Genomic DNA, 24818 nt, shown 5'->3' with positions numbered 1-24818 from the left:
TCCCAACACCCACATAAAAATTCAGGCATGGTGGCATGTGTCTGGAATGCTATTGTGGGGAGGATGAGACAGGCAGCTCCCTGGAGTTCACTGGTCAGCCAGCCTAATCAGCAAACTCAGGTTCATTGAGAGACCCTGACTCAAAAAAAAAAAAAAGGTGAATGGCTTGAGGAACAACGGCACATGAGGCTGACTTTTGGCCTCTATAGATGCATGTACGCGTGCGTACACATATGCACATGTATGTATGCACACGCACACACTAATAATAACAATGAAATTGAAAACATGAAGACAAAACTCCTATTTTTCCTCCTTCCTTCTTTTAGTCATCACGCTGTCTATCTCATCTCAGCCCTACCGGCAGATGCCGCCAAAGCTGTGGCCATCCTGGCTGTATTCAGGGGAGACACTGACTTCCTGGAAGCCCTCGTGTTTGGCTTTTCCTATTCCCTGTGAATGGTGGCTGGGTCCTTTTTGGTGCATTTTTACAAATGTCAGAACAATGTGATCAATTCTAAGTTCTCTCTCACACAAATACACGCAAGTAAAAGACACAGTTGACCAAATCCAACCCCTCAATAAACAGTGTGTGCCTTTCCCCCAAGATTCCTCTAAGGCACAAGGTCATCTGGATGTGCCCGAAAGGAGCTGCCAGCCTTTGTCGGCCACTGGGCAGCACAGCATCTACTATTAAATCTGAGCCAAGGAATATCACCTGGCATCTCCCTGGTGGGCTGGTCCTTCCTTGTCTCCTCTAGAAGCTTGGAGGATGTCACCTCTGATATTCTAGTCTACAAAAATGGCTAGCATTGTCCTTTATCCTCAAGGACACCGGGCATCATAACTCAAAGACGATTGATGACCTCAGGGGCATTGACCCACAGGTCAGTCTCCGGTGGGAACGCTCTGGCCCAACATGGCCGAGTCCAGCAGGCTACAGCTCACGGCAGTGGCAGAGGGTGGAGGCCAGCAGGAGGGCAGAGGAGGGGCATGGGGCCTGCCTGACCCCTCCAACTACATTTCCTGTTCAGTTGCAGAGGGCAACTGAAGTTCCAGAAATGAGGGAGACAGAGAGTTCAAAGACCTGCTGTTTACAGGGGCCCAGAGCCTGGGAACCAAAGCTGAGGCTGAGGCACAGGCAAGCCAGGAGACAACGGCCGGAGTTGGAAAACTTTACGACCGGGCCTTCCCACCAGAGCCGTCCACCCTCTCCTGTGCTCTGGACACTCAGTCCCTACAGAGCCATGGAGGCAAATGTCAGGGCACAGAGGTTATCTTGGGCTCTGAGTCCCCTTCTCTCCTCCTTCTGGTCACCCTTAGTTCGCACTGCTGCCGGGCCTCTCCTGCACTGCCCTGGCCTCCGCACCCTTTGCAAGTCCTCCTGTCCAGCTCCAATGTCCCACCCTCTCCAGCTTACCAGCTGATGGGGTCCAAAAGATACACCTCCTCCTCTAGCCCCCAGGAATCCTTGTCCCTCAGTTCCCGGTCAAAAGCTTAATGAGTTCTGATTTCTACCATGAATCAACTCTCTCCTCTGTCCTGAAGGGGAAATATCTCCACACTGCCCCATGCTGAGTCACCCTAACTCTGCCTGTGGGCAGCCTGTGCCCAGGAATATTCTAGAAGCAGCTCTCTGAGTAGCTCAATACCTCACCCTTAAGACTGAAAACAGAATATATCAAAGTTCAATTGTTGGATGCCTCCGGGAGAGCTGTGTGGAGCAAGCTCTAGCGCAGAGGGCCTTGTATGCTATGCCACAGTGAAAATGTGCTGTGTCCCGGCAGCGGCCATGGCTATGTGTGCAGGAGGGGGGTGGGGCAGCCGATGAGGACAGAGAGGCGGGGGGCCCAGGAGGCTGTGGACAGCGCAGCTTAGATTTCATCAAAAGCAGATGGGAAGACACTGGACGTCCGAGCAAGGAGAACCATGATGTCTTTGCTGTCTGTAGAAGGTGGGCCCGAGGCTCCTGCTGGGAGGCCAGACTCGGGGAGGATGGCAGGGGTTCTGCAGTGGGGAGGGGGGATTCGGAGAGAAAGCGTGTCTCTGTGAGCGGCTGTGGAGCTGTGGGGTGGCAGAGAGGGAGGCAGGAGGAGATCTCATTTTAACTTCAACTGCCACAAAGAACTGTGGCACCAATCCCAGGACCCGGCGTGGAAGGAGCTCTGTGCAGACCAGGCAGGTCCGTCCTTGTGACATCCCAACAGAACTTGGTATCCATGCTTAAGAGCCATGCAAATGTCATAAATCAGTTCGCAAGAGTGAATTTTACATTTTAAATACGTTTGTACTCTGTGTTGGGCCCCACGGTTTGAACATCACTAGTACAGAGTCAGGAAAGGGTGCTGATGTGAACGGGCGTGGCATGCTGGGGGAGACAGGGTTGGAAGCAAGGCACCTGGTGTTCACTGTTCCAGAGCGCAGCTTATGAAACTCTTGTCTTCGTTTCGTCTGGACTAGCTACTACATCACAGACTGTTTTCTCTGACTTCAGAGAGCATCTCTGAGAGCCGGGTGGACAGTTCCACTCCTGACTCTGAGCTGTTTAGGAGGAAAGCCCCAGACCAGAGAGGACTCTTTCCTGCCCCCTCAACGTCACACATGCTCCTCCAGGAGGGAAGGCACAGGGTCCTGAGAGTCAGGCCTGGGCAGTGTGGAATCAGGGGCCTCTGTCTTCCATGGAATAGGAGGCCATGGGGTCAGAATGTCAGGATTCACTTTGCAAAATCCCTCAGGCTACTGGGCAGAAAACATATGGCTCCACTCAAGAAAGGACCCAGGCTGGAGTGAAAAAAAAAACCAAAAAACCTACACAAGCGTGGCAGCTGCATGACACTGAGAATTCATTAAAGACTGAGCTGTAGGCTTTAAAATGGAAGAATTTATATTATGTATATTTGACCATGATTTAAGTGTGGGGGGGGGGGAGGCTTTAGAAAGATGACTCAGCAGTTAAGAGTGCTTGCTGCTCCTCTACAAGACCTGAGTTCAGTTCCCAGCACCCATATCAGACAGCTCACAACCAACTGTGACTCCAGCGCCAGGGAATCCGATGCCCTCTTCTGGCCTCTGTGGACACTGCGCTAACACACACACACACACACACACACACACACACACGCACACGCACACGCACACGCACACGCACACGCACATACACTCACACATATACACGTAATTTATAAAGTCTTATTTTTTAAAAATTAAGGATTATGGGAGACGATTTGGGGTCAGTGAGTCAGCAAGGGGTGCTGGTGGCTTTTGTAGAAGCACCGTGGCCGTCGCCAGGGGAAGTGATGACGAAAAGGGCAGTCATCTGGGGTGTGTCCTAGGGGTTAAACAGGACTCAGATGAACTTGGGGTGCAGAGGGACTTTTGATGTTTGGCCTGAACAAGTGCATGGATGGTACTGTCGCTTGCAAAGCCAAGAGGGGGATGGCATGTGGCTGGCTGGGGACTGCAATGGCTGTGTGTAAAGACACTTGGCCCAAAGCTTGACCACCTGAGCTCGATCCTGGAACACGCAGGGTGGGAAGAGAGAACTCACTCCTGAAAGTTGTCCTCTGATCTCCACACACGAGCCATGGTATGTTCACCCAGACACATACACACAAACTAAAGAGATGTAGTTTTAATAAAGAGTACCTAAAAATGTCCTAGCAGTCAAAAATCACTCTGTTCCTGTCCCTTGGGCACATTCCAGAGGAGAAGCCTTCAGAATTCCAGGGATGGAAAGCCTGATGTGTGTGACATTGAGTCTCTCTGCTAAGGAGGGGAAGTGATATGAGGTGACACCCGGGTGACTGACATACATGCAAACTGCTGTCAGCTCCTTCCATAGATCTCAGGCCAAGTCAACTCTGTAGAAATCTCCCCATGAGCCAGCCCAGCCCCCAACACCCACATGGTCCAGGCTCAGCTGGTACCCTTCCTCAGGTTTAAAAGCCCCTGGTAGAGACATGAGAATCTACTCACTTGGGGCTCAGCTGCCCGGGACACCAGAAATCCCATCATCTTCAGGGGCCACCCAACCAAACACCAAGAAGGGCAGAGAAAGAAATGCCGCATGGCTGACACCCACCTCAGTGAAGAAGCCTGCCATCCCGGCCTGGCAGGAGCCATGTTCCTCCCCATACTTCTTCTTATACTCTGGAGGGAGGGGGAGAAAAGCAGACCACAGCCATGTCAGTGTGTGCCAGGTGCGGATCTGACCATGTCCCCCGCACCGCTGTGGGCTGGGCCCAGGGATGCTGCCCAGGCTGAGGCACAGGAAGAAAGTCTTGGGAATTCACCAGACCAGGCTCTGAAGCCATCAGGTAGCCAGGCTGCCAAGTGCCTCAGAGGATTACCTCCATTCACGAGAGAAAAAGGAGTGACAGACACTATCATTAGCCAGGAGGCTGGCGACAGTTACTCCATTGACTTCGGGGAGGACTGAGGTCCCGAGAGGGCCCGGGGAGCTAAAACAGGATTCAGAAACGGAACACTGTGGACATTCCCATGGGGAGCCCCCTGGACGGAGGTCAACCCTCCCAGAGAGCCCCTGGCAATCTGCCTTCTCCTGGGCAACTAGAAGCAAGCCACCCCCCTGTGGGCTGAGGAAGAGGAAACCGGCCCCAGCGTGTGGTCACACTCTTGAGGTGTGTGTGTAGCTAGTGCGTGCAAACACCTCAGCTGCCTTGTGTGGAAGAAACAATCAGAGCTCCTGGAGCCAAAAGAAAACCGAGTTGGGGCTGAGGAGTTAGCTGAATTGATAAAAATGTTTGTGTGGGAACATGAGGACCTATGCGCAGGCCCCAGAACCCATGCTCCCAAAAAAGTGGAGCATGTGCGCCCTCGTAATCCCAGTGCTGGGGAGGTGGACACGGGAGGACTCTGGGTGCCTGCTCCGTGAGACACAGTCAGTGAAGGACACTGTCACAATAAACAAAGAAGATGGCACATGAGGTCGACCTTTGCAGGAGTGCACAAATGTGCATGCACGAAACACATGAACACAACTGAACATGCACCCACATGCACACCATGCACTACTCAGCATGGGAGGACATTTTTGTCACTGTTTTACTATTAAGGCATGCAGGAAGAGAGGGAGGCCACCTGAGGGCTGCTTAGCCGGCTCCAGGCTTTGCCTCTCTTCCTTCCCATCATCGAATCAATTCTCCTGAACTTAGAAACATATCTCTCCATTCAGGAACAGGCAAGAAAACCCGTTCTCCGAGAGATGAAGTCAGTCGCCAAGGGTCACACAGCCACTTCACACACAATCGTTTACCGCTGTGGTACAAAGTGAGTGATTTTGCAAGATCAAGAGGTTGACTGACTTTGTGAAGTCATTTAAGCACCAAAGAGTAGGAGGTGGAGACTGAGAGGGCCCTCGAGTGTCCCCAAGGATGTGGCAATAATGCTGCCGGAGACGTTCAGGCTGGGGCTGACCAGTGTTCACCTAGTGACCCCCACACTGTCCCCAAGGCTCTCAGTGATTCTCTAGCATCATTAAAGGCAATGGAAATATTTTGTGAAAGACTAAATAAATAACACAAAGGAACAATGAAGCTATGATTGCAACAGGACAGGCTTCCTGAAGCTCCAAGTGTGTGCTCCAGGCGGAGGGGGAAAGGCCTTGGGGAAATAAAGGGAGAAACTCAGTTTCCAACAACACACCGCAGAGCCTGTAACATTTTCCAGTAAGTGGCCATTAATCCAGGCTAAATTACAATGGAACATTAATTGAGTTTCTCCTCTCCCCTGTGAGGCTAAAATCAGTTCCTCCCGCCTTGTCCACTCACTATGAGGAAGACTCCCTGGCTGTCAAAAGCAGCCCAAAATCTCACAGTGGGGGTGAGTGGAAGAGATGGGCAAAGAAACAAATCCTGCATCAACTGTGGGGTACAGAAATGATGCAAAGAGAAACTGCCCCACACAGTGCAATATAGGACTAGAGAGAGGCTTAGCAGCTAGGAACACTTGCTGCTCCTCCAGAAGATCGGTGTTCAGTTCCCAGGACCCATGTCGGGCAGCTCACAACTGCCTGTAACTATAACTCCGGGGGATGGCACATCCTCCTGTGGCACCTAAACACACACACACACACACACACACACACACACACACACACACACTAAATCTTTTTTTTAAAAATAGCACAGTAACAAAAAAGGTCAAAATGTCCAACTTAAGCAGATACAAATAAAACCTAGAGTGTCTGATAAATGGTTTTCACCTGCAGACGCTAAAGCTAAATAAGTCACTGTAATTTCTACATGTGTGCACGTGTGTGTGCATGTGTGCGCCTGTGCGGGTTTACACACAGGTGCACAGGTAAGAACGAGGAGGCCAGAGGACAGCCCCCAACACTGATCTTCAAGGGCCATCCACCTTTGTCTTTTGAGTCATGACCCCTCACTGAGCCTCAGGATCACCAGTTAGGCTAGAAGAAGCAGAGACTCGGAGTCTCCACTTCCCCGGGGCCGAGATGACAAGCCCGAACTGGCACGTCTGGCGTTTCATGGGCGAGCTTGCAGGCCAGGCACCCCAAACTAGCACATCTGGCGTTTCATGGGCGAGCTTGCAGGCCAGGCACGCTACCCACTAAGCATCTCCCTGCGACTGTAGCTCTAAAACATGAAACAATCAAGGAAGCTCCGACTTTAGGAGTCCACAGAGACCATCTTGCCTGACACAGCTCGGCCTTATAAATCTGACATGATAGCAATTATGTGCAAATGTTACACCTTTTAAAGCACCCCAAGTCTCTTTATAGCTTGGACTCTAAAGACAGTTCTCAGAGAACCATCACCATGCCTCCTCCCTCAACCTCAAATCTCGAGGGTGTTCCCAACGCTGGGAGCTGATGTTTCTGAGAGGGCCCCATCCTGGCCTAGGCTAATGTCCTACGGGGCCAGTTGTCACTGGTACTCCAGCCTCAGTGAGCAGGAGGTGCTGCTTGGAGGACAGCCGCCACTTCTCCAAGCTGGCACTGCCCTACTCCAGGGCTGAGGGCCTGGGACACACCAGCCATGGCTTAGACATTTCTAAGGTTACCAGGTCTGGGCCTGCCCTCTCGTTAGGCTCCAGAGCGAGAATGAATGTGGAGGCCTTGCCTGGACCCCACTACTCAGAAATCCCTGCTAGAGGACAGGCCACATTCCCAGCCTCCCAGAAACCTCTGTGATGCAGCCATGAACTCTCCTGTCCCACCCTTCCCATACACACCCGGGGGCAATGGTAGCCTAGTTACTCTATTCTTGGAGGCCTCAGTTTTCTAGATGTCATAGGAATCTACAGCCTTCCAGACACCCCCTCAGCTTCTCTGCCCAGGTGACCTTGCAGGTAAACATAAATTATACACTTCCCATGATGAAGATGGCAAGCTTGTTGGCCTAAGTGTCCTCAGCACTAGCCTGACTACATTTGACTGAGACCCATGAAGAAATAAATGCACAAGGGCCAGGCATGGATGGTTCTCCTGCTGACAAAGTCCTGAACTTTGAAATCTCTCTGCAGCTGCTAGCCTTCTTATCTACCCTTCCCACCTCCAACCAGCTAGGCTCCCAGAATGCTATTCAGCACTACTTGAAAAGGCTTTGTGCTCCGTGTACTAGGAATCACCAATTCTCCAGCCAATGCTACCACTAACCCAGAGACCTAAGGACATAAAAGGTCATTCTAAGAAGGGAAAGATCTGCTGGATGGTAGTGGCTCACACCTTTAATCCCAGAACTTGAAGACAGGAGGCAAGGGAATCTCTGTGAGTTCAAGGCCAGCTTGGTCTACAGAGCGAGTTCCAGGATAGCCAGGGCTACACAAAGAAACCCTATCTTGAAAAACAAAATAAAATATAAAGAAAAAGAAGGAAAGACCCACAGCACAGATGTTTCTGGGTTTTCCACACTGGTTCTACCTTGGGTAGGTCTGTGTTCTTTATAGGACTCAGGAGAAGCAGGACAGAGCATCCATCTTTTCAATCCATGTCCACCCTTGTGACCTTCACTGACTATCTCTGAAGACCTGGGAGCAGCCACACAGCCACAGATGGGACAACCCACTCCCCAAAGCTACAGTAACGGGAAGTCATCATGCCTGCGCTCATGGCCTCTGGGGCAAAGCCAAGCCCTCTGAAGCAGAGCGAGCAGCTTTCCTGCAGAACCCCAAAGCACCCACCTGTCTTGGGGCTCTGCAGCATCAAGCCACAGGGGCCTGAACTCTCACTGCAAGACCAGACACCCCACTCCTTTTCAGGAAAACAAAACAAGATACAGCATCATGGTGACTAGGGATGTAGTTCAGTTGGTAGAGTGAGTGTGTGCATACTAAACCCTGGGTTCCATCATGAGCTGGGCATGGTAGCACATGCCCATAATCTTAGCACTCAAGTGGTGGAGGCCGGAGGATCAGAAGTTCAAGGTCATTCTGGGTAACATGAGGCTCTATGTCTATACTAAACAAATTCAGAACCAATATCTTACAGACACTAAGGGTCTGTCTAGTATATAGAGGGCTGGGCTACTATATTCAAATACTTAAAATCTTCATTCAAATAAAACCTAAACACTTGACTTTGCTTGCCTACTTGAGTAGAAGGAATGTCCTATGCACCCAGCTATGGAAGTGGGCTGGGTAGAGCCAAGGACATGGGGCTGGCCCAAGAAGAGCAAATGCAAGAAACGTGAGTCACTCCCGTCTCCGTGAGCAGTCCAGGAAGCACACAGCAGAGGGATCCAGGAGGAGCTGGGGTGCCCTCCAGCCTCCCGTGTTCCCAGGAAGACCCTTCTGCACTCCATCACAGCGGCAGCTGGCCCCAGCGTCTGGGTGCTCCTGGCCTTGCCCACTTAGTCTCCAGCAGTCCCCACAGTCACGGCCACACAGACAGAACTCAAAGAGGCAGAACTGTCGCGGTTACAGAACAAAACATTTGTCCACCTCACAGACACAGGACAGAAGCAAGCTCGGTCACAGTAGCCTGCCTTCTCTGTATGTGCCCAGCTGTCTGACCGGGGAAACTGAAGCCGCTAAGCAAATACAGCCTGGCCTAGGAAGAGGACCTGGAAGGGGGCGGAGGCCTCTCTGCTGCAGGCAGGTTTGATATGCTTGGCTAGCACCACACACTTTAATTCAAGTCCTGGGCTCCTCCCTCCAAAGCGGCTGGTTTCACAAACCCTGCCTAAACAGAGGCAATTCCAAGATGAGGAGAAACACGGGCCTCAATACCCGCAGCCTACCCTGAAGCTATGAATTGTGATGGACTTTACAAACCCACAGAACTGCATGCTAGGGTAAGCCCTTAGACCGACACAGAACAATGTGTGCACACATTCTTCATAGGAGCTCACTTCTGACCACATGTTGAAGGAAATGTGCTTTTCCAAAGCCAATGATTTCTTTTCCTTTTATTTTTTTGCATGCATTAATTACACATCATTTGAAGTTTCATAAAGGCAATTGCTTTGGGTATATTATGTACTTTGATATATTCATCTCCCCTGGTCTCCTTCCTTCCTTCAGTCTCTCTTGTGCTTCCAGATAATACATAGTCATGTATATAACTGTGTGTGTGTGTGCATGTGTATATGTGTGTATGTATGTGTGTGTATGTATGTGTTGTGTGTGTATGTGTGTGATCAAGGAATGATAAATGCCTTAATAATTGAACATTAAGCAATGATTTTGGAATCGATGTTTATCGGTATACAGGTGTGTATATAAAGAATTCTAGGACCTAGTTTGTGGCTGTGATAAAAACACTGGCCTAAGATAGCTTGGGGAGGAAAGGGTTATTTCTTCTTACAGTTAACAGTCCATCGTGGAGGGAGGCTGAGGCAGAGACACAGACAGGAACCAAAGCAGGGAGCATGAAGGGGCGCGGCTGACGGGCTTGCTTCCCCAGGCTTTCTCAGGATCTTTCTTCTACAGCCCAGGAGGATGCCCGCCCAGGGATGGCACTGCTCACAAGGGCCTAGACCCTCCCACATCCATCAGCAACCAAGAAAACTCCCCCAAACTTGTCCACAGGATGATCGGATAGAAGCCACACCTCAACAGAGATTCTTTTTGCCTAGTTATGTCTACGTCTGTGCTAATTTGACAAAAACTATGACAACCCACAATTAAGACAAAAGCATGCTGTTCATCTTTATAAGTCTGGCTTATTTCACTCACTATGAAGATCTCAGGCTCCATCCATTTTGTATTAAAACAGAATTTCATTTTAAATGGCCCAACTAATATATATGTACATATATATGTATGTTAGTTGTGTGTATATTTGTATATATATGAAAATATATACATATATAAAGCTTTTTGTATGTAGTCTTTTGATGGGCATCTAGTCTGTCTTGTATTTTGGCTCTTTGAACAGGGCCTCAAAGAACATGGACATGCCGATGTCCCTGGGGAATCCTGACTTAGAGTCCTTCGTGTGTACAGCTAGGGACAGGAAAGCCTACTCATAGGCTAGTGTGCCTGTGTGTGCCCGTGTGTGACTGTGTGTGCCCGTGTGTGCCTGTGTGTGCCCGTGTGTGTCCGTGTGTGCCTATGTGTGCCCGTGTGTGCCTGTGTGTGTCCGTGTGTGCCCGTGTGTGCCCGTGTGTGCAGATGCCCTTGCCCATGTGGTCACAACTGGAAGCCAAAGGTTTACTTAGGCATCTTCTCCGAACACTTTCTACTTTTTTGACAAGATCTCTCAAGGAACTCAGAGCTCACTGATATGGCTAGCATGGCTGGCGAGTGACCCCCCTGGCAGCTGCCTGTCTCTGTCCCCGGTCCCCACACTCGGGTTACACACACGCACCACCACACCTGGTCTTTACGTGGGTCCTGGGGATCTGAAGTCAGCCCATGCCCTCACAGCAAGTACACTAACCCCAGAGCCTTCTCCTGCTCCAAATTAGTCTTCTTAATGCACTGACCACACAATTGTTTTTCTAGTTGTTCTTAACTCAGCTAGAAAATAACCTATCAGGTCTAGCCTTAAATTATTTCCAAACATCACCAAGGAGCGATAAATCTCTTAGTAACTGAAAATAAGGCAGAAATTTAGGAGTCTGTGCTTACCAGCAGACGGGTCGTCAGTAATAAACGAGTATTTACCTCCCACAAAAGGAAGAGAGGATTAACTACCTTCCATTCTATGCACTTCCGTCTACATGGGAAATAAAGAACAATGCTATAAATAGCGAGGTTAGAGAGGAAGAGGGAAAAGCTTATCTAAACCATTCCTGAGGAGGCTGTGGCAAGTCCTGAAAGCTGACTGAATAAAGCAATTAAAAAAAGAAGAGTATCTGAAGAGGAGAAAAGAGTGATAGAGAACATTTAATAGTTTTGACCTTTTGCATCCATTTTACAGATCAGGGTGCCATTGTGCACAGCCTGGGGTTTACCTACAGCCACAGGGCTCATTAGCCTTGGTCAGCAGGGAAGGGCGGGGCTGCTGGCCTCTCACCCACTTCTGCGACCTTTCATGCTCGCTCTTCCAAAGGAAGGTTTGCCATCACAGACAAATGGGTTGTTTAAAATGTGGTATATGGCTACAATGGAATAGTATTCTGCCTTGAAATGGAAAGAAATTTTGATACATTCTACTCATAGAATATACCCTGAGGCTGAGGGCTAAACGAAGTTAGCAAGTCACGTATTTGTGTACATATTGGATGATGCCACGTGGATGAGGTATCCAGAGTAAGCAAACTCATGGGGAAGTGGGCTGGTGGTTGCCAGGGGCTGAGGAGGAAAGAGATGGGGAATTAGTGTTGACTGGGAACAGATTCAGATGGAAACCATGAAAGAGTTCTGGAGAGAGGCAGTGGGACAGCTGCTCAGTGTGAACTGGATTGGGGCATACTTCAAAAATGGTTAGGATGTGGTTATGTATATTTTTAACAATAAAAATTACAAGGAAAGGAGCAGGAGAGACAGCTCGGCTGGTAACAGCAGGTACCCCCTGGAGTTAGATTTCCAGTTACAGGAGATCCAGCCACCACAAGCACTGCACTCACATGCACATACCTACCTACCGACACATGTGCACAATTAAAAATAAAATTAATATCTTTAAATTACAAAAAAAATAGAATTTTAACCCATTAATAGTTGCTTCCTCTCAGGATTTAGCAAGCAAGATTCTGCCTCCTCTCACTCCAGAAGCATCATCAAAAAGGCTGCATAATAACGTGTGTGTGTGTTCAGCTTGGTACCCACTGGGTTCTGTTTCCTCCCTCCAGAAAAAGCAGCCCTGGGCATAAGACAGTCACATTTCAGTGAGAGCTCCAGCTGAGACCTAGATAGAACTCAGTGTTGTGGCTGAAGCGATCAAACTCATGAAACAACCAGTGACGAACAGCTGAACTACCAAAACTAAATGTGGCCAAGGCTGTCTGCCCTCCGGAACTGCAGGGCTTGCTTTTAGATTACATCTAACATCAAAACAAAACCTGAAGCATGCCAACGGAAAAGGGCCATATGGTAAGACCTACGCTACACTGAAAAGGCCAACAAGTCTCCCTGTGCTTAACACATCCTTAATAAGACCTTCATCAGCTTCCCCTGAACCGCATTTTCTCATCTCTACAACTTGGCTGTGAACCCTGACCCCAGCCAGGCAGGGTGATACTGCACTTGTAGCATCCAGGAGACAAAGCCAGGAGATCACATGGTCCAAAGCCAGTTTCACTACATGTGAGCTCCAGGGCAATCAGGGCCTACACAGCAGGACTCCGCCTCATAAAACTACAAGAAAAATGCTGAGCCCAAGACAATGTGATCATAAGTATGATCACAAATTCAAGAGCCTATCCCAGCTCCCAGCACCCGATAGGTATTTAATAATTGTCAGGTAAATTCCAGTCTGGGCGCTTCCCAGAGAACATTCCTCAAGACAGCCACACAGTCAGGTACTTTTAGGATACAGCCTTGGAAAATGTGGACATCTGAACATTAGAAGATGTCATTTAAATAATAAACCTGCACAATGTGTGGAAACTTATTTGATGTATAGAATCTATTTTTGCCCCCAAAAGTCCTGGCTCCAAGAAGAAACTTAGAATTCTTGACTCCCAGGGTCATTTCCAAGACCTTGGACCACCTTTCAGCCCTGACTATCCTATGGAGCCACTCTCCTTTTCTCGTGTGTGTGTGTGTGTGTGTGTGTGTGTGTGTGTGTGTGTCCATGCCCATATGTGTGTGCACTCATGCATGTGGAGGTGAGATGCTAACATCAGGGGTCTTCCTCAGTCACCTTCACCTGATTCTGACACAGGCCTCTCACTGAACTTGTAGCTCTCCAGATCAGCTAGGCTAGCCAGCCAGTGAGCACTGAGTGCCAGGGATCCTCCTGCTTGGGCCTCTTCAGAGCTGGAACACAGGTGTGCATTTTTTTTTTTCCCGAGACAGGGTTTCTCTGTGTAGCTTTGCGCCTTTCCTGGGACTCACTTGGTAGTCCAGACTGGCCTTGAACTCACAGAGATCCGCCTGCCTCTGCCTCCCGAGTGCTGGGATTAAAGGCGTGCGCCACCACCGCCCGGCTACAGGTGTGCATTTTTAAACTGGCTTTTTAAAATTGGGTTCTAGGGGACTGAGTGGGGTTCTCACGCCTATGCAGCAAGCACCTCACCAGCAGCGCCCTCTCTCCAACCCCAGGACCTTCTTCTTAACTGGACAGAATACGGAGCAGCATCCTCTTGTTTAACTCACCATATTTATTTGAGGTAATGTTAAGCTCTTTGGAAAGCAGAAAGCCCTGTGTGAAAGCAGGGCTCATTATTTAATAAAAACAGATGGGGTTTCTTCTTGAATTTTTAAATGGATGGGCTCAGCCCTTCACAATTCCTTCTAAAACAAAAGAAAAACCCACCCAAACCTCAACCGCTTTTGATTTGTAAATGGATCATGATTGATTTTTATCCTGTGTGGGGTCCTGGCCTTCAGCATTAAGGGAAGAAAACCAAATGTCTTTACCATCGAGTGCCGTGGTCTGGTTCTTTCCCTAGGAATGACCACTGCTTAAGAAATGCACATGAGAAATAAAAGGCCTGCTGCCCTGAAAGCATGGCAGTCTTTAAAAATCAGCTTTAAAGCACAACCAGATGTGATCGATTCAGACCCCTTCAATCTCAAACTTAAGAACGTTTACACACAACATCAGATCCTTTACGGCAACCAGGGCAGGGACTTAACAAATGGATTACACAAATAAGACCTTCACAGCTAGTTAAGGAAAGATAATCCAGGCCTGGTGGCACACGCCTGTCATTCCAACAGCCGGGAGGCTGAGGCAAGGGGACAGAGAAGTTCAGACCAGTTCCAGCTTCATAGTGAGGCCTGACTCCACACAACCCATCACAGACCTGCCAAGGCTCTGCAGATCACTTTAACAGGACCCAGCTCTCCACCCTTAATTATCAGTTCACTAAAAGCGTCCACTGAACACCTTCTGAGGATGTTACATGACTGGAGAGTTAATCAGAAAATTCTCATTTATTGAGCTTGGGACTGCGTTAGGCACTTGAAACACCTCAAATCCCTTGTCAGGAGGTACCAATCTCCCCAGGGGAGGACACAGAAACTTTCCAAGCTTGTGCGAGATCACCTAACTGGAAAGGAGGAATAGACACTTGTCAATCTTGTGACCACATCCTGAGATACAGTTGGTACCATCATTGCTACTGACTACATTTCTTTCAAACGAAACAAACTATATTCATTTTGTTTGTTTATTTATTTATTTATTCATTTATTTGTGGGGCGGGGGCATGTGCACATGCTACTGCACACACGTACGTGGAGGTCAGAGGACAGCTTATAGGAGTCAGTTCTCTCCTTCCACTACGTGAGGCCTGGTGCTCAAACTCAGGCTTGGCAGCAGGCGCCTTTACCGGCTGAGTGTCTCACTGGCCCTCTCACTGCACCTCTCAATCCATGAACACTCTGCTAATTTTACCAGGCTGCTCTCAAGTCACCCCAGACTCATGAGATTTTCCCCATAACAATAAAAAGATGGGTTGTTTGACGTCTCCCGCTGAGCTCTGGCTTCTTGCCTTGCTGGGTTCAAGGATAAAGGATAAAAGAAGTGTCTGTACTTGATTTTATCACATGTACTGACTTGAGTTTTGGGAAGCTTAAAATACTCTGGTGTGGTGGTTGGAGACATAGTTGGGGGATCTGATACCTCTGACCTCCAGCCTCCAGGGGCACCTGAACTCACATGCACATACCCACACACAGACCCATGATTAAAAATAAAATAAATTCAAAAAGACGTTTCTGGTGTATTTAACAGTCTCTAATGTTTAATAGTGCTCACTCTATTTTTCTGGTAATCTCCCCAAGTCATCCCCCTTTGTTCTTATCTTCTCCCACACTCTGACAAAGATGGCACACGGGCATAATGATACTGTCCTCATATGACACAAATGTAAACTTGACGTGTTGCTGCAGGGATGCGCTGTGAGTTTATCTTACTTTATGCCCTACTCTTTTTTATTTCCAATTCCTTCTGTACTTCCTGGTTCCAACAGGATATTTTGGTAGCCTCTCCCATCCAACAGGAAGCACCTGAGAAGCCATGAGGAAAATGTCCTGTGCCAAACCCAAGACCAGTATTTTTTAAGAAATCAAAAACTTTAGGGACAGGAGAGATGGCTCAGTGGTTAAGAGTGTGTACTGCTCTCACAGAGAACCCAATTCAGGTGATGATTCAAAACCACCTGTAAATTCAGCTACAGGGAATCTGATGCCCCCTTCTGGCTTTCCTGGGCACCTTCACTCATACACACACACACACACACACACACACACACACACACACACACACACTTAAAAATAAAATCTCTCTGGGTTTTTTTTTGTTTTGTTTTTTGTTTTTTGTTTTTTTCTTTTGAGACAGAGTTTTTGTGTGTAGATCTGGCTGTCTTGGAACTCACTCTGTAGACCAGGCTGGCCTCGAACTCAGGGATCCACCTGCTTCTGCCTCTCGAGTGCTGGGATTAAAGGTATGTTCCACCACCTCTTAGCAATAAATTCTTTTTTAAAATACAAAAAAAGCTGAAGACATTTCGGAACGGTGACCCACACAAAGAGACTTTACCAAGCTAACCTCCCACTCTTCCAAAGGTTGCACCGTAGACCCTTGGGAAACTCTACTAGGAGCTACCACAATGGAACAACAGGGGGGTTTCTGAGCACTGTCACCCCAGCTCTCTCATGAGCTCCCCATAACAACCCGAAGAGGAGTGGAGGCAAGCCGCCATCCACTCCCACTGCAGAGCAGGCAGCATCTTTAACTGCGCCAAGGAGGAGGCAGTGTGGCGCATTATCCTCCGTCAAGCCTGCCTCAGCATCTCCTGCATTCTGTCAGCGTGGTACAGAAAGTGACCTGGAAGCCGGGGTCTCTCCAGCCCCTGCCCTGTGCTGGCTGCTGTGACTTACAGCAGAGTTCCTCTGTCCCTCACTTCCCTGACTGATGCAGACTGTAAGCCTTAAGGAGATTTCAGTGTCCACAATCATACAATATTCCTGCCTTAATGCCTCCTTGAGCATAGATACAGCTCAAGCCCTTGGGGAGAGATTCCCAACAGAGCATGTATAGGTTGGGAATTCAATCCCACACAGTACCAATGTTCAAACATGAAGTTTCCTATGCTCTCTCCTGTAAGCGGAAGATTTCTGTTTTTAATCCAATTTTTAATTATTGTAAAAAATAAGTTTAATTATGACATTTTCAAGTATGTAATTTTTCATATTCATGTGTGTGCATCTGCATATGTGGGTATGCATGTTTTCATGGTGTGTATGTGTGTGTGCATGCATGTCAAGATCCAAGATTAGTGTCAGGAATCATCCTCAAGTACTCTTCTGCCTCTCAGTCAAACCCAGAGCTCATCACAACGGCTAGTCTCGCTAACCATTTTTCTGTGGGGATCCCTCTGTCTCTGCCTCCCAGGGTTGTGCCACACTCGCCTGGCGTTTGTATGGGGACCTGAACTGTGGTCAAAGTTCTGGTCAAAGCAGGCACTTTGACGACTGAGCCACCTCCCCATCCCTCACGCATGGATCAGTACACACTTGTATCCCTCCATCGCTCACACATCGATCAGTACACACTTGTATCCCTCCATCGCTCACACATCGATCATTACACACTTGTATCCCTCCATTCCTCACGCATGGGTCAGTACACACTTGTATCCCTCCATCGCTCATGCATGGGTCAGTACACACTTGTATCCCTCCCCTTGCTACCCTCCCACGTCCCCTCCCCATTCCCACTGGTTCCCTTTCAGTCCCCACATGCTCCCCTCTCTCTCTTCTTTACACCCCGATGCCCCATTGCCCTCTCTTCTTGGACTGTGTCTGTGGGATTTTGTCTATCTGATGCCTGTCAGGCACTTAACAAAACTATACGGGCTCTGTTCCTGAAACACAAGTCAGTCACCTTACACTGATAATAAGTCTTGCTTAGTGCCTAGCTCACTGGCATAAAAGAAGCATATCACCATATGTAACATGCTCAGCATGTACCATGTTAGCAGATATATGCTAGACATTGCTCTAAGAAATCAAAAGTATGATCACTTAAGCTAGACACAGAATTTAAATCCTCATCCACTGTCACAGTGTTAATGAGAGAGAGGACTTCAGACTCCGGCATCTGGGGTCCTGAGCTTTGTTCCAGCCACTGTGTGACTCACTCACCTTCCACACAGTGAATCACCGAATGAATTCTCCAACTTGCGTAATCATGCTTATCTGCATAACCATGCTTATCTCTCTGGACCTTGATACACCTCGGAAGCTCATCTAGATGACATCTGAAAGGTTCTGTTAAACACTAAATGCTTCCATTGTCCTTAACCATAATGTGATTCCCCACCTGGAACAGGGAGCTTGCGTCACTGAGATTTTCCACATTAAGAGAAAATAATGGTTGTTTTAGGAGCCCAAGTTGGTTTCATTTAGACCACAAAACAGGGAAGCAGAGGTCTCCAAAACCAACAGTACAGGCAAGGGCCCTCTCACTGTGGCCTGCCCCCACCTAATCCCGCCTCACCAGCCCAGTCTTCTAGAGAGATCTGAGCATCACCAGCCCTCTCAGCTTACAGATCCAAGAACACAGAACCATTGTCCAGTTCTCAGTTTCCCTAAGCAGATGCTCTTCATCCCGGGACTCCCGAGACCAGCCCCACCCGTTCTGGTTTCTTTGCCAAAGGACAAATTAGAATGCGTGTCTGTCCTTAAGGAAGGAAGTCAGGTGGGAGCAAAACCATCTTGCTAATTTCTTCTCTGGCTCCATCTGATCATTGTGGGGTCAAGAAATAACCAAAAGCATGAGAACTCAGAGTTCCTGGGCTGAGCCCTGCACCAGTTAGCTACCTCTGCATAACAACTGTGATTCTTCACGGCAAATGATAACGAATGCTGATTTCTCAGCTACGAGTGGAGGTCAGGTCTGTTCTGTGTGTTTGTGTTTTGGGACTAGTGAGTTGTGTGGGATTTGGGAAGTGCTGAGGTGGGTGGGTAGGAAACCGATAACCTGTCATGGTGCTCCTTGGATCCAACCCTTGACTGATGACATTTATTATTCATTCATTCATTCATTCAATTGAGACAGGGGCTCATGTACCCTAGCTGGCCTGGAAGGTAAACATCCTGGGCCTCACGCACGCCCGGCAGCCCCTCGGCCAGCTGAGCTCCACCCCTGACTATGTCACCACCTTTTTAAGATCAAGTTTTTCTTCCCATTAGGACAATATGGAGGTGGACAGGGCCAGAGTTCAGCCCTCCCGTCTGGCCAGCCTGAGCCAACCAGATGCTGAAGCAGAGAAGGACAGCAGCTATGAATCTGGCCCATCTTCACACCAGAAGAGAGCGCATGCCTCCGGTCACGTCCCTGCTGGCCTTTCTGTAGACAACAGCTCACAGAACATCCTGCTTGGGTCCTCTGAGTTCCCAATAGTGTGGTGGCACTGTGTTCCCCAAAATATTGTGTACCCTAATAAACTTATCTGGGGTCAGAGACAGAACAGTCACTAGATACTTAGGATAGGCAGTGGTAGCACACACCTTTAATCCTAGCATTCCAGAGGCAGAAATCCATGTGTTCAAGGATACAGCTAAGCATGATGACTCATGCCTTTAATCCCAGGGAGTGGCGGTAGAAAGCAGAAAAGTCTATAAGGCGTGAGAACCAAAAACTAGAAGCATTTGGCTGGTTAAGCTTTCAGGCTTTCTAGCAGCACAGTTCAGCTGAGAGCCATTGGGATATGAGGACACAGAAGTTTCCAGTCTGAGGAAACAAGACCAGCTGAAAAGTTGGCCAGGTGAGGTTAGCTGTGGCTTGTTCTGTCTCTCTGATCTTCCAGTGTTCACCCCAATAACTGGCCTCAGGTTTGATTTAATTAATAAGACCTTTTATATTTTTGGTTGTGAGCCTAGCCTTTAACGGCTGAGCTATTCCTCCAACCCAATAAGACCTTTTAAGATTCCTGCTACACAATAGTGTCCTGGGATCTCCCGCATGAGACAAAAATAATTTACAATGTCCAGACAGTGTCAGAAATGCTCTTGATGGCCACAAGGGCAAAACCTAAGAAAGCTCAGGGAATCACAAGGCAGTGTGGACCCAGGCCAGTGAGACCTCTTTTCCAACAAGTGAGAGACAACTAGAAACCAAGGAGCCTGGCACTTAGGGAGGGAGCTGGCTCAGCTCACCAGAACGGGACTAGGACAGGAGGGCATGCAGGCCACCAACATGCACCTAAAGCTCAGACTCAACAGGCTAAACAATGACTAAGTCTTGCCGGAGCATTTGCAGTTGTAAGCAGGGCACCCTAGAAGACCCCAAGTGCCTCTGTGTTCTCACAGCATATCCTGTGGAGCTCACTGGTCTCAGAAGGCAACATGTAAAATGGACCTGACTGAACCTGCAGCCAGAGCCCTCCAAGCTCTGCTGATCCCAGCCTGTGTGGAGTTATACAAGTGAAAAAAAATGAACCCATGTTTATTATTGTGTGACATGAAAATGTGTTGTTACGAAGTGATGGAAGACTGATACCAAGTGTTCCTCAGACCCAAGGACTGTGCCTCTGTCCAGTTGCAGGACACTCAGTGACAGTCAGAAGCAGGATGCCATAAGATGACTGGATAAGTTGGGCTGGGTGTTCAATTTCTGCCACATCACTGCTTTATGGACACTGGACTGTCCCTTTCCCCAGCCTAGAACATCTAGGAGTTATGTGGAAGTCCAGTGACCATCCTGGCATTGCAGTGGTGCTGTGGACAAGTTCTTGACCTTTCTGAGAAGGGAACTCGGGTCCAGAAAAGGACAGTAAGTTTCCCAAGACCCTACAGTGATTGTCAGTTCCAGGAACCTAAGGGAAGCCCTGGATTAGTCGGCTACAGCTTGTCTCTGGGACTTCATAAAGAGCACCGTGGGTTCTGTGGCAGAAACAGGCAGGGCCGGTCAGGACCTGGACCACTGTCCCCTTTGCAGTCGCCTCTTCCCTGGACATGACTTTGATGCCAGGATCGATCTCAGGACAGATAACCCCACTCTCATGTCAGCGTGTGGAAAGCCAGGGGAATGCTAAGGTGGTGGTGTGGAGGGACAGGGCTGGGGATGTCTGGAGCTCCCCAGTAAGGAGGGCACTGGGGAGGACCGAGCCACACTCACCTTCATAGCAGGGGATCAGCACCCTGCCTTTGGCCTGGAGGTTGGACGGGATGAGGTAGCAGAATCCGTGGGGCAGGATGTGGTCCGTTTCATAGTAGATGTTCTTCCAACGATGGGCACAGGCCTAAAGGACAGAGAGGGAGCGAGAACGAAAAGTTCACACCAAGGTGTCAGAAAAATGGAATGAAGGAGAATCAGCTCCAGGGAGGCCACTGGGAGAAGAGAGATGATGAGTTTGAAAAGAAAAGACTGCCATGGCTGAAACTGAGCGTGGGTGGAAGGGAGGAAGACTACGGACTGAAGTGAGAGAAGCCGTTTCCAGGCAGAGGGCAGAGAGTGGTCCCGACTCTCCACCCCGGGCACAAGAGGAAGAAGGTTCCAGAAAGAGGAGCATTTGGTGCAAAGGACACGAGAATTGAGATAGGTTTGGAGGTTGCGGGGCGGGAAGAACAGTGAATAGGAAGGTCTAAAGAGGGCGAGGGGGCCAGGTCCCTCGGGGGGGGGGGGGGGGGGGAGGAGGATGGAAACAGCTTCCGCAGGTGTGTGGTGGGGTCCTATTTACAGTCTGGAAGTTTCCCTCACTTGCCATGCAGACTGCAGGTAGACAGGATGGAAGTGGGCAGCCCTGGGAGAGATGCTGCTTGCCTGGACCACGACGGCATGGAAACGAGAGAAGGGGGGGGGGGGGCGAGCTAACAGAAGGGAGGAAGGGCAGGTGACAAGGCATTAGGAAGAGGAGAAACTATTCTCTGACTTTGCCTGCAGACACTCAGCACGCACCTCCTTAACCGGAAGTCCTTCGGGTGTTGAGTAATACATATCTCAACTGAACACTTAACGAGCTTTGCTAAGTGCACACCACTGTGTCCCCAAACCCTTAGTAAAGATGGCTCTCCAGTGCCTGGCAGTGGTTGCCTTCCACAGGCTAGTCAGAAGCAGCCCTGTGAGGTGAGACCTAAGACAAGAAGGAGAGTGGCAGAGTGTGGAGCAGAGGGAAGGCTCAGGGCGGAAGGTAGATGAAGCAGAGTGCCGTGTAAATGAGGCTATGAGGAGAACCTTAGCGGCAGGTGGCCCCCAGCCAGCTTTCCAGAGTAGCTTTTCAGTGCTGGCGGCAAACTTCTAAGGAGACACTGATGCTGACCAATTTCTATTACGAGAACCAGAGCCACCAGCCAGAGCTCAGACCTGGCTCATCCTGTCCTGCAGAATGTGCTCCCTGCTTTGTGCTGGGATGTGACCTCTGCTGTGACCTCTTTGTGCTGGATGTCACCCGGGGGCTTCTCCAGGGGAAAGGTACCAGGCTTGGGGGGGATGCACACAGCCCAGCCCCCTCCTTCTCCTGAGTGAGGACCACTTACTCTGGTATCAGCTCACTTTGTTCTGGACAGTGGACGTGTTTTCTTAAAATAATGAACTTGAAAATAAAAAGAGACTCTAATGTCTTTGTAAGTGTAAAATAGTCAGATTCTAATGTCTTATTTTATTATTATTATTTTTATTATTATTATTATTATTGTGTGTGTGTGTGTGTGTGTGTGTGTGTGTGTGTAGACCAGACCTCAACCTCAAGTTTCATTCCTGAAGATATCTTCTATCTAGTTATTTTGTGACAGTGTCTTCATTTTTACCTAGAACTCGCCAATTCAGCTCTTTTGTCCTCCAATCAAGCTGCCACTAGGGCCCCTGACAAGCCACTCTGCCCAGAGGCAAAAGAGGGCACACTCACCATGACACACTCAGCATGACATTGGAGATCTGAGCATGCCCACATGCGTGTCTGAGATAGTGACAGATCAATCAGCTGTCGCTCCTACTTCACACTGTCTTCTTGCCTTCCCGTGTGATCCTTGTTTTATGCAAACAAACAAACAAACAAACAAACAAAACTCCCACACATTTCTCGTTTCTCAATAGATGGAAACAGCATGCAGTGAGAAACAGGAAAGACCATGAGGATAATTACCTCACACTTCCATATAGAGATATCCCTTGTGTGTGCGGTACCCTACCACCTTGAGACAGGGTCTCTCACTGAAGCCCCAGTTTCAGCTAGGCTGGCTGTCCAAAAAGGTCCCAGAATCCGACTCTCGGCTCTCCACCTCCGTGCAGGGACTACAGGCATGCATGGTCATACATGGTTTTTGACATGGGTGCTGCAGATTTGAACTCAGGTCCTGACACTTGCAGAGCCATCTCCCCAGCCCTACATACTTTAAATCATCTCTGTACTTATAATGACAAGGCAAACACTGCAGAAATTGTCACATCATGCTGTTCAGGGAGCAATGATGGGAAGGTCTGTCCATGCTCAGCACACAGGCAGATTAAAAAAAAAAAATCATTTTGATCACAATTAGTTAAACCCAAAGATGCCAGATCCAGAGCCTATGGGTAGGAAGGGCTGGATCCACAGGCACGGAACCTATGGATATAAAGGGCTGACTGACTGATTTTTCTGTGGGGGGAAGGGGAGTTAGTTCTTACAGTCTCCAAATCTGAGTCCCTTAGATCATCCAGTTACTCCAGTTGAAGGACTCAGTCCACATCTTGAGAGCCTTTGCTACCTATCACATTCTGAGCTGGAGAGGCCGAAGTTTGTCGTGGTGTGGCCTGGCAGCCAGCTGTCCACATGGACGGCGTCACTCAATGTTTATTGTACCGTCTGCTTTCCATCCCATAAACTGTTTAGGAGTGACCTTGGAGAATCCCTAGGAGACCTAAATACTGCATTTTGCATTCATCTAATTTACAGTATTCTGAGAGGAGAGAGATCAAAGGTCAAAAACGGGCCCCATTCCAGAAAACAGAAAGGGACTCTGAACATAAATTATAAGAAGAAAACACTGTGTTTAGCCTGATTATCATCACGCACACATATCAGTCTGACCTGCATCCTGTGTAAAAAGAACAGGATTCTGAGAAACTGCAAAGCAGCATCATTGATTGACTTGGGAGTGAGTTGGAGGGAAGTGAAGAGGGCAGTGAAGACCAGAAAAGCAGAGAATTCCTGGGAATCGGCCAGACCTGCTTTGGATTATGGGAGTAGTTCAGAGGTACAGTGTGTGACTAGGAGTGTGAGCAAGGTACAGTGTGTGATGAGGAGTGTGAACAATGTACAGTGTGTGATGAGGAGTGTGAGCAAGGTACAGTGTGTGATGAGGAGTGTGAGCAAGGTACAGTGTGTGATGAGGAGTGTGAGCAAGGTACAGTGTGTGATGAGTAGTGTGTGATGAGGAGTGTGAGCAAGGTACAGTGTGTGACCAGGAGTGTGAGCAAGGTACAGTGTGTGACCAGGAGTGTGAGCAAGGTACAGTGTGTGACCAGGAGTGTGAGCAAGGTACAGTGTGTGACTAGGAGTGTGAACGAGGCCTGGGTTTGAGATGAGGGAAGAAAGAAGAAGAGGAGGAGAAGGGGTAAGAGAAAGAAGAAACAGCATGAAGGAGAAGGAAGAGAAAGAGAAAAGAAGGAAGAGGAGAAGGAAGAAGAGGAGGAGAGGAAGGAAGAGAGGGAGGAGAGGGGGAGGAGGGGAGGAAGAGGGGAGGAGGAGGGGAGGGAGGAGAGGGAGAGGAGGGGGAGGAGGAGGTCATCCAGGAGGCAATAATCTGTTTAAATTCAGCATCCAAATCATCCTAGAAAGGGCTGAAGACCCACCATCACCCCAAATCTTGGTCTCTCACACATCTCAGGTTGGAAGGGTGGATTTTCCTCCCGAGGGAAAAATGTCCAGTTTCCTTCAAAGGCCTTCTTTGTTGTGTGAACACAGCATTCCTTCCTGGAGGGTGGCTTGGTCACAAATGCCCGTCTGTCCCTGCCGCCCTCACACACCTGCGCTGACTGTGCACAGAAGGACACGCCTTTGTCATGCTTCCAGGTCCACCATGCACAGCCAGGCCACGCCATGGCCACTAAGACACGTGTGGCAGGCACAGGATAAAATCGAGGCTGGGATGCCACCCCGGAGCAGGTGGCAGCCTGGGAGGCCCAGGAAAAGTTTCTGGGGTGGAAGGTGCCAGGAATATTGTTTGGCAGCTGTTAACTTAATGAAAACTCAGCAGAGTGTGTTCTCACGGCTTCTGCACTTATTTGCATATCTCAGTGGAGCCCTCATCCACACGCACACACACCAGACCAGGAAACAGCGACAGGGAAACTC

The 24818-nt window shown here is 49.0% G+C and overlaps 1 protein-coding gene across 2 annotated transcripts in view; it reads right to left on the bottom strand.

Annotated features, from left to right (window-relative positions):
- The window catches only part of Itga9 (integrin subunit alpha 9), a 301616-nt gene that overhangs the window by 252174 nt on the left and 24624 nt on the right, over window positions 1–24818 (bottom strand). The window contains exons 4-5 of one of the 2 annotated variants that reach the window (XM_076577318.1): window positions 20666–20789; window positions 4082–4149 (exon numbers count right to left, since the gene is read on the bottom strand). In XM_076577318.1, the coding sequence (XP_076433433.1) occupies window positions 4082–4149; window positions 20666–20789 (192 nt within the window). Of the gene's footprint in view, window positions 1–4081; window positions 4150–20665; window positions 20791–24818 lie in introns of those variants that run through there. The other variant, XM_042282053.2, reaches the window with a different exon arrangement.

Source organism: Peromyscus maniculatus, chromosome 7, assembly GCF_049852395.1.
Source record: "Peromyscus maniculatus bairdii isolate BWxNUB_F1_BW_parent chromosome 7, HU_Pman_BW_mat_3.1, whole genome shotgun sequence".
NCBI classification, from domain to species: Eukaryota; Metazoa; Chordata; class Mammalia; order Rodentia; family Cricetidae; genus Peromyscus; species Peromyscus maniculatus.
Note: the sequence above shows the minus strand (reverse complement) of the source record. Positions and strands in the feature narration are given on the sequence as shown.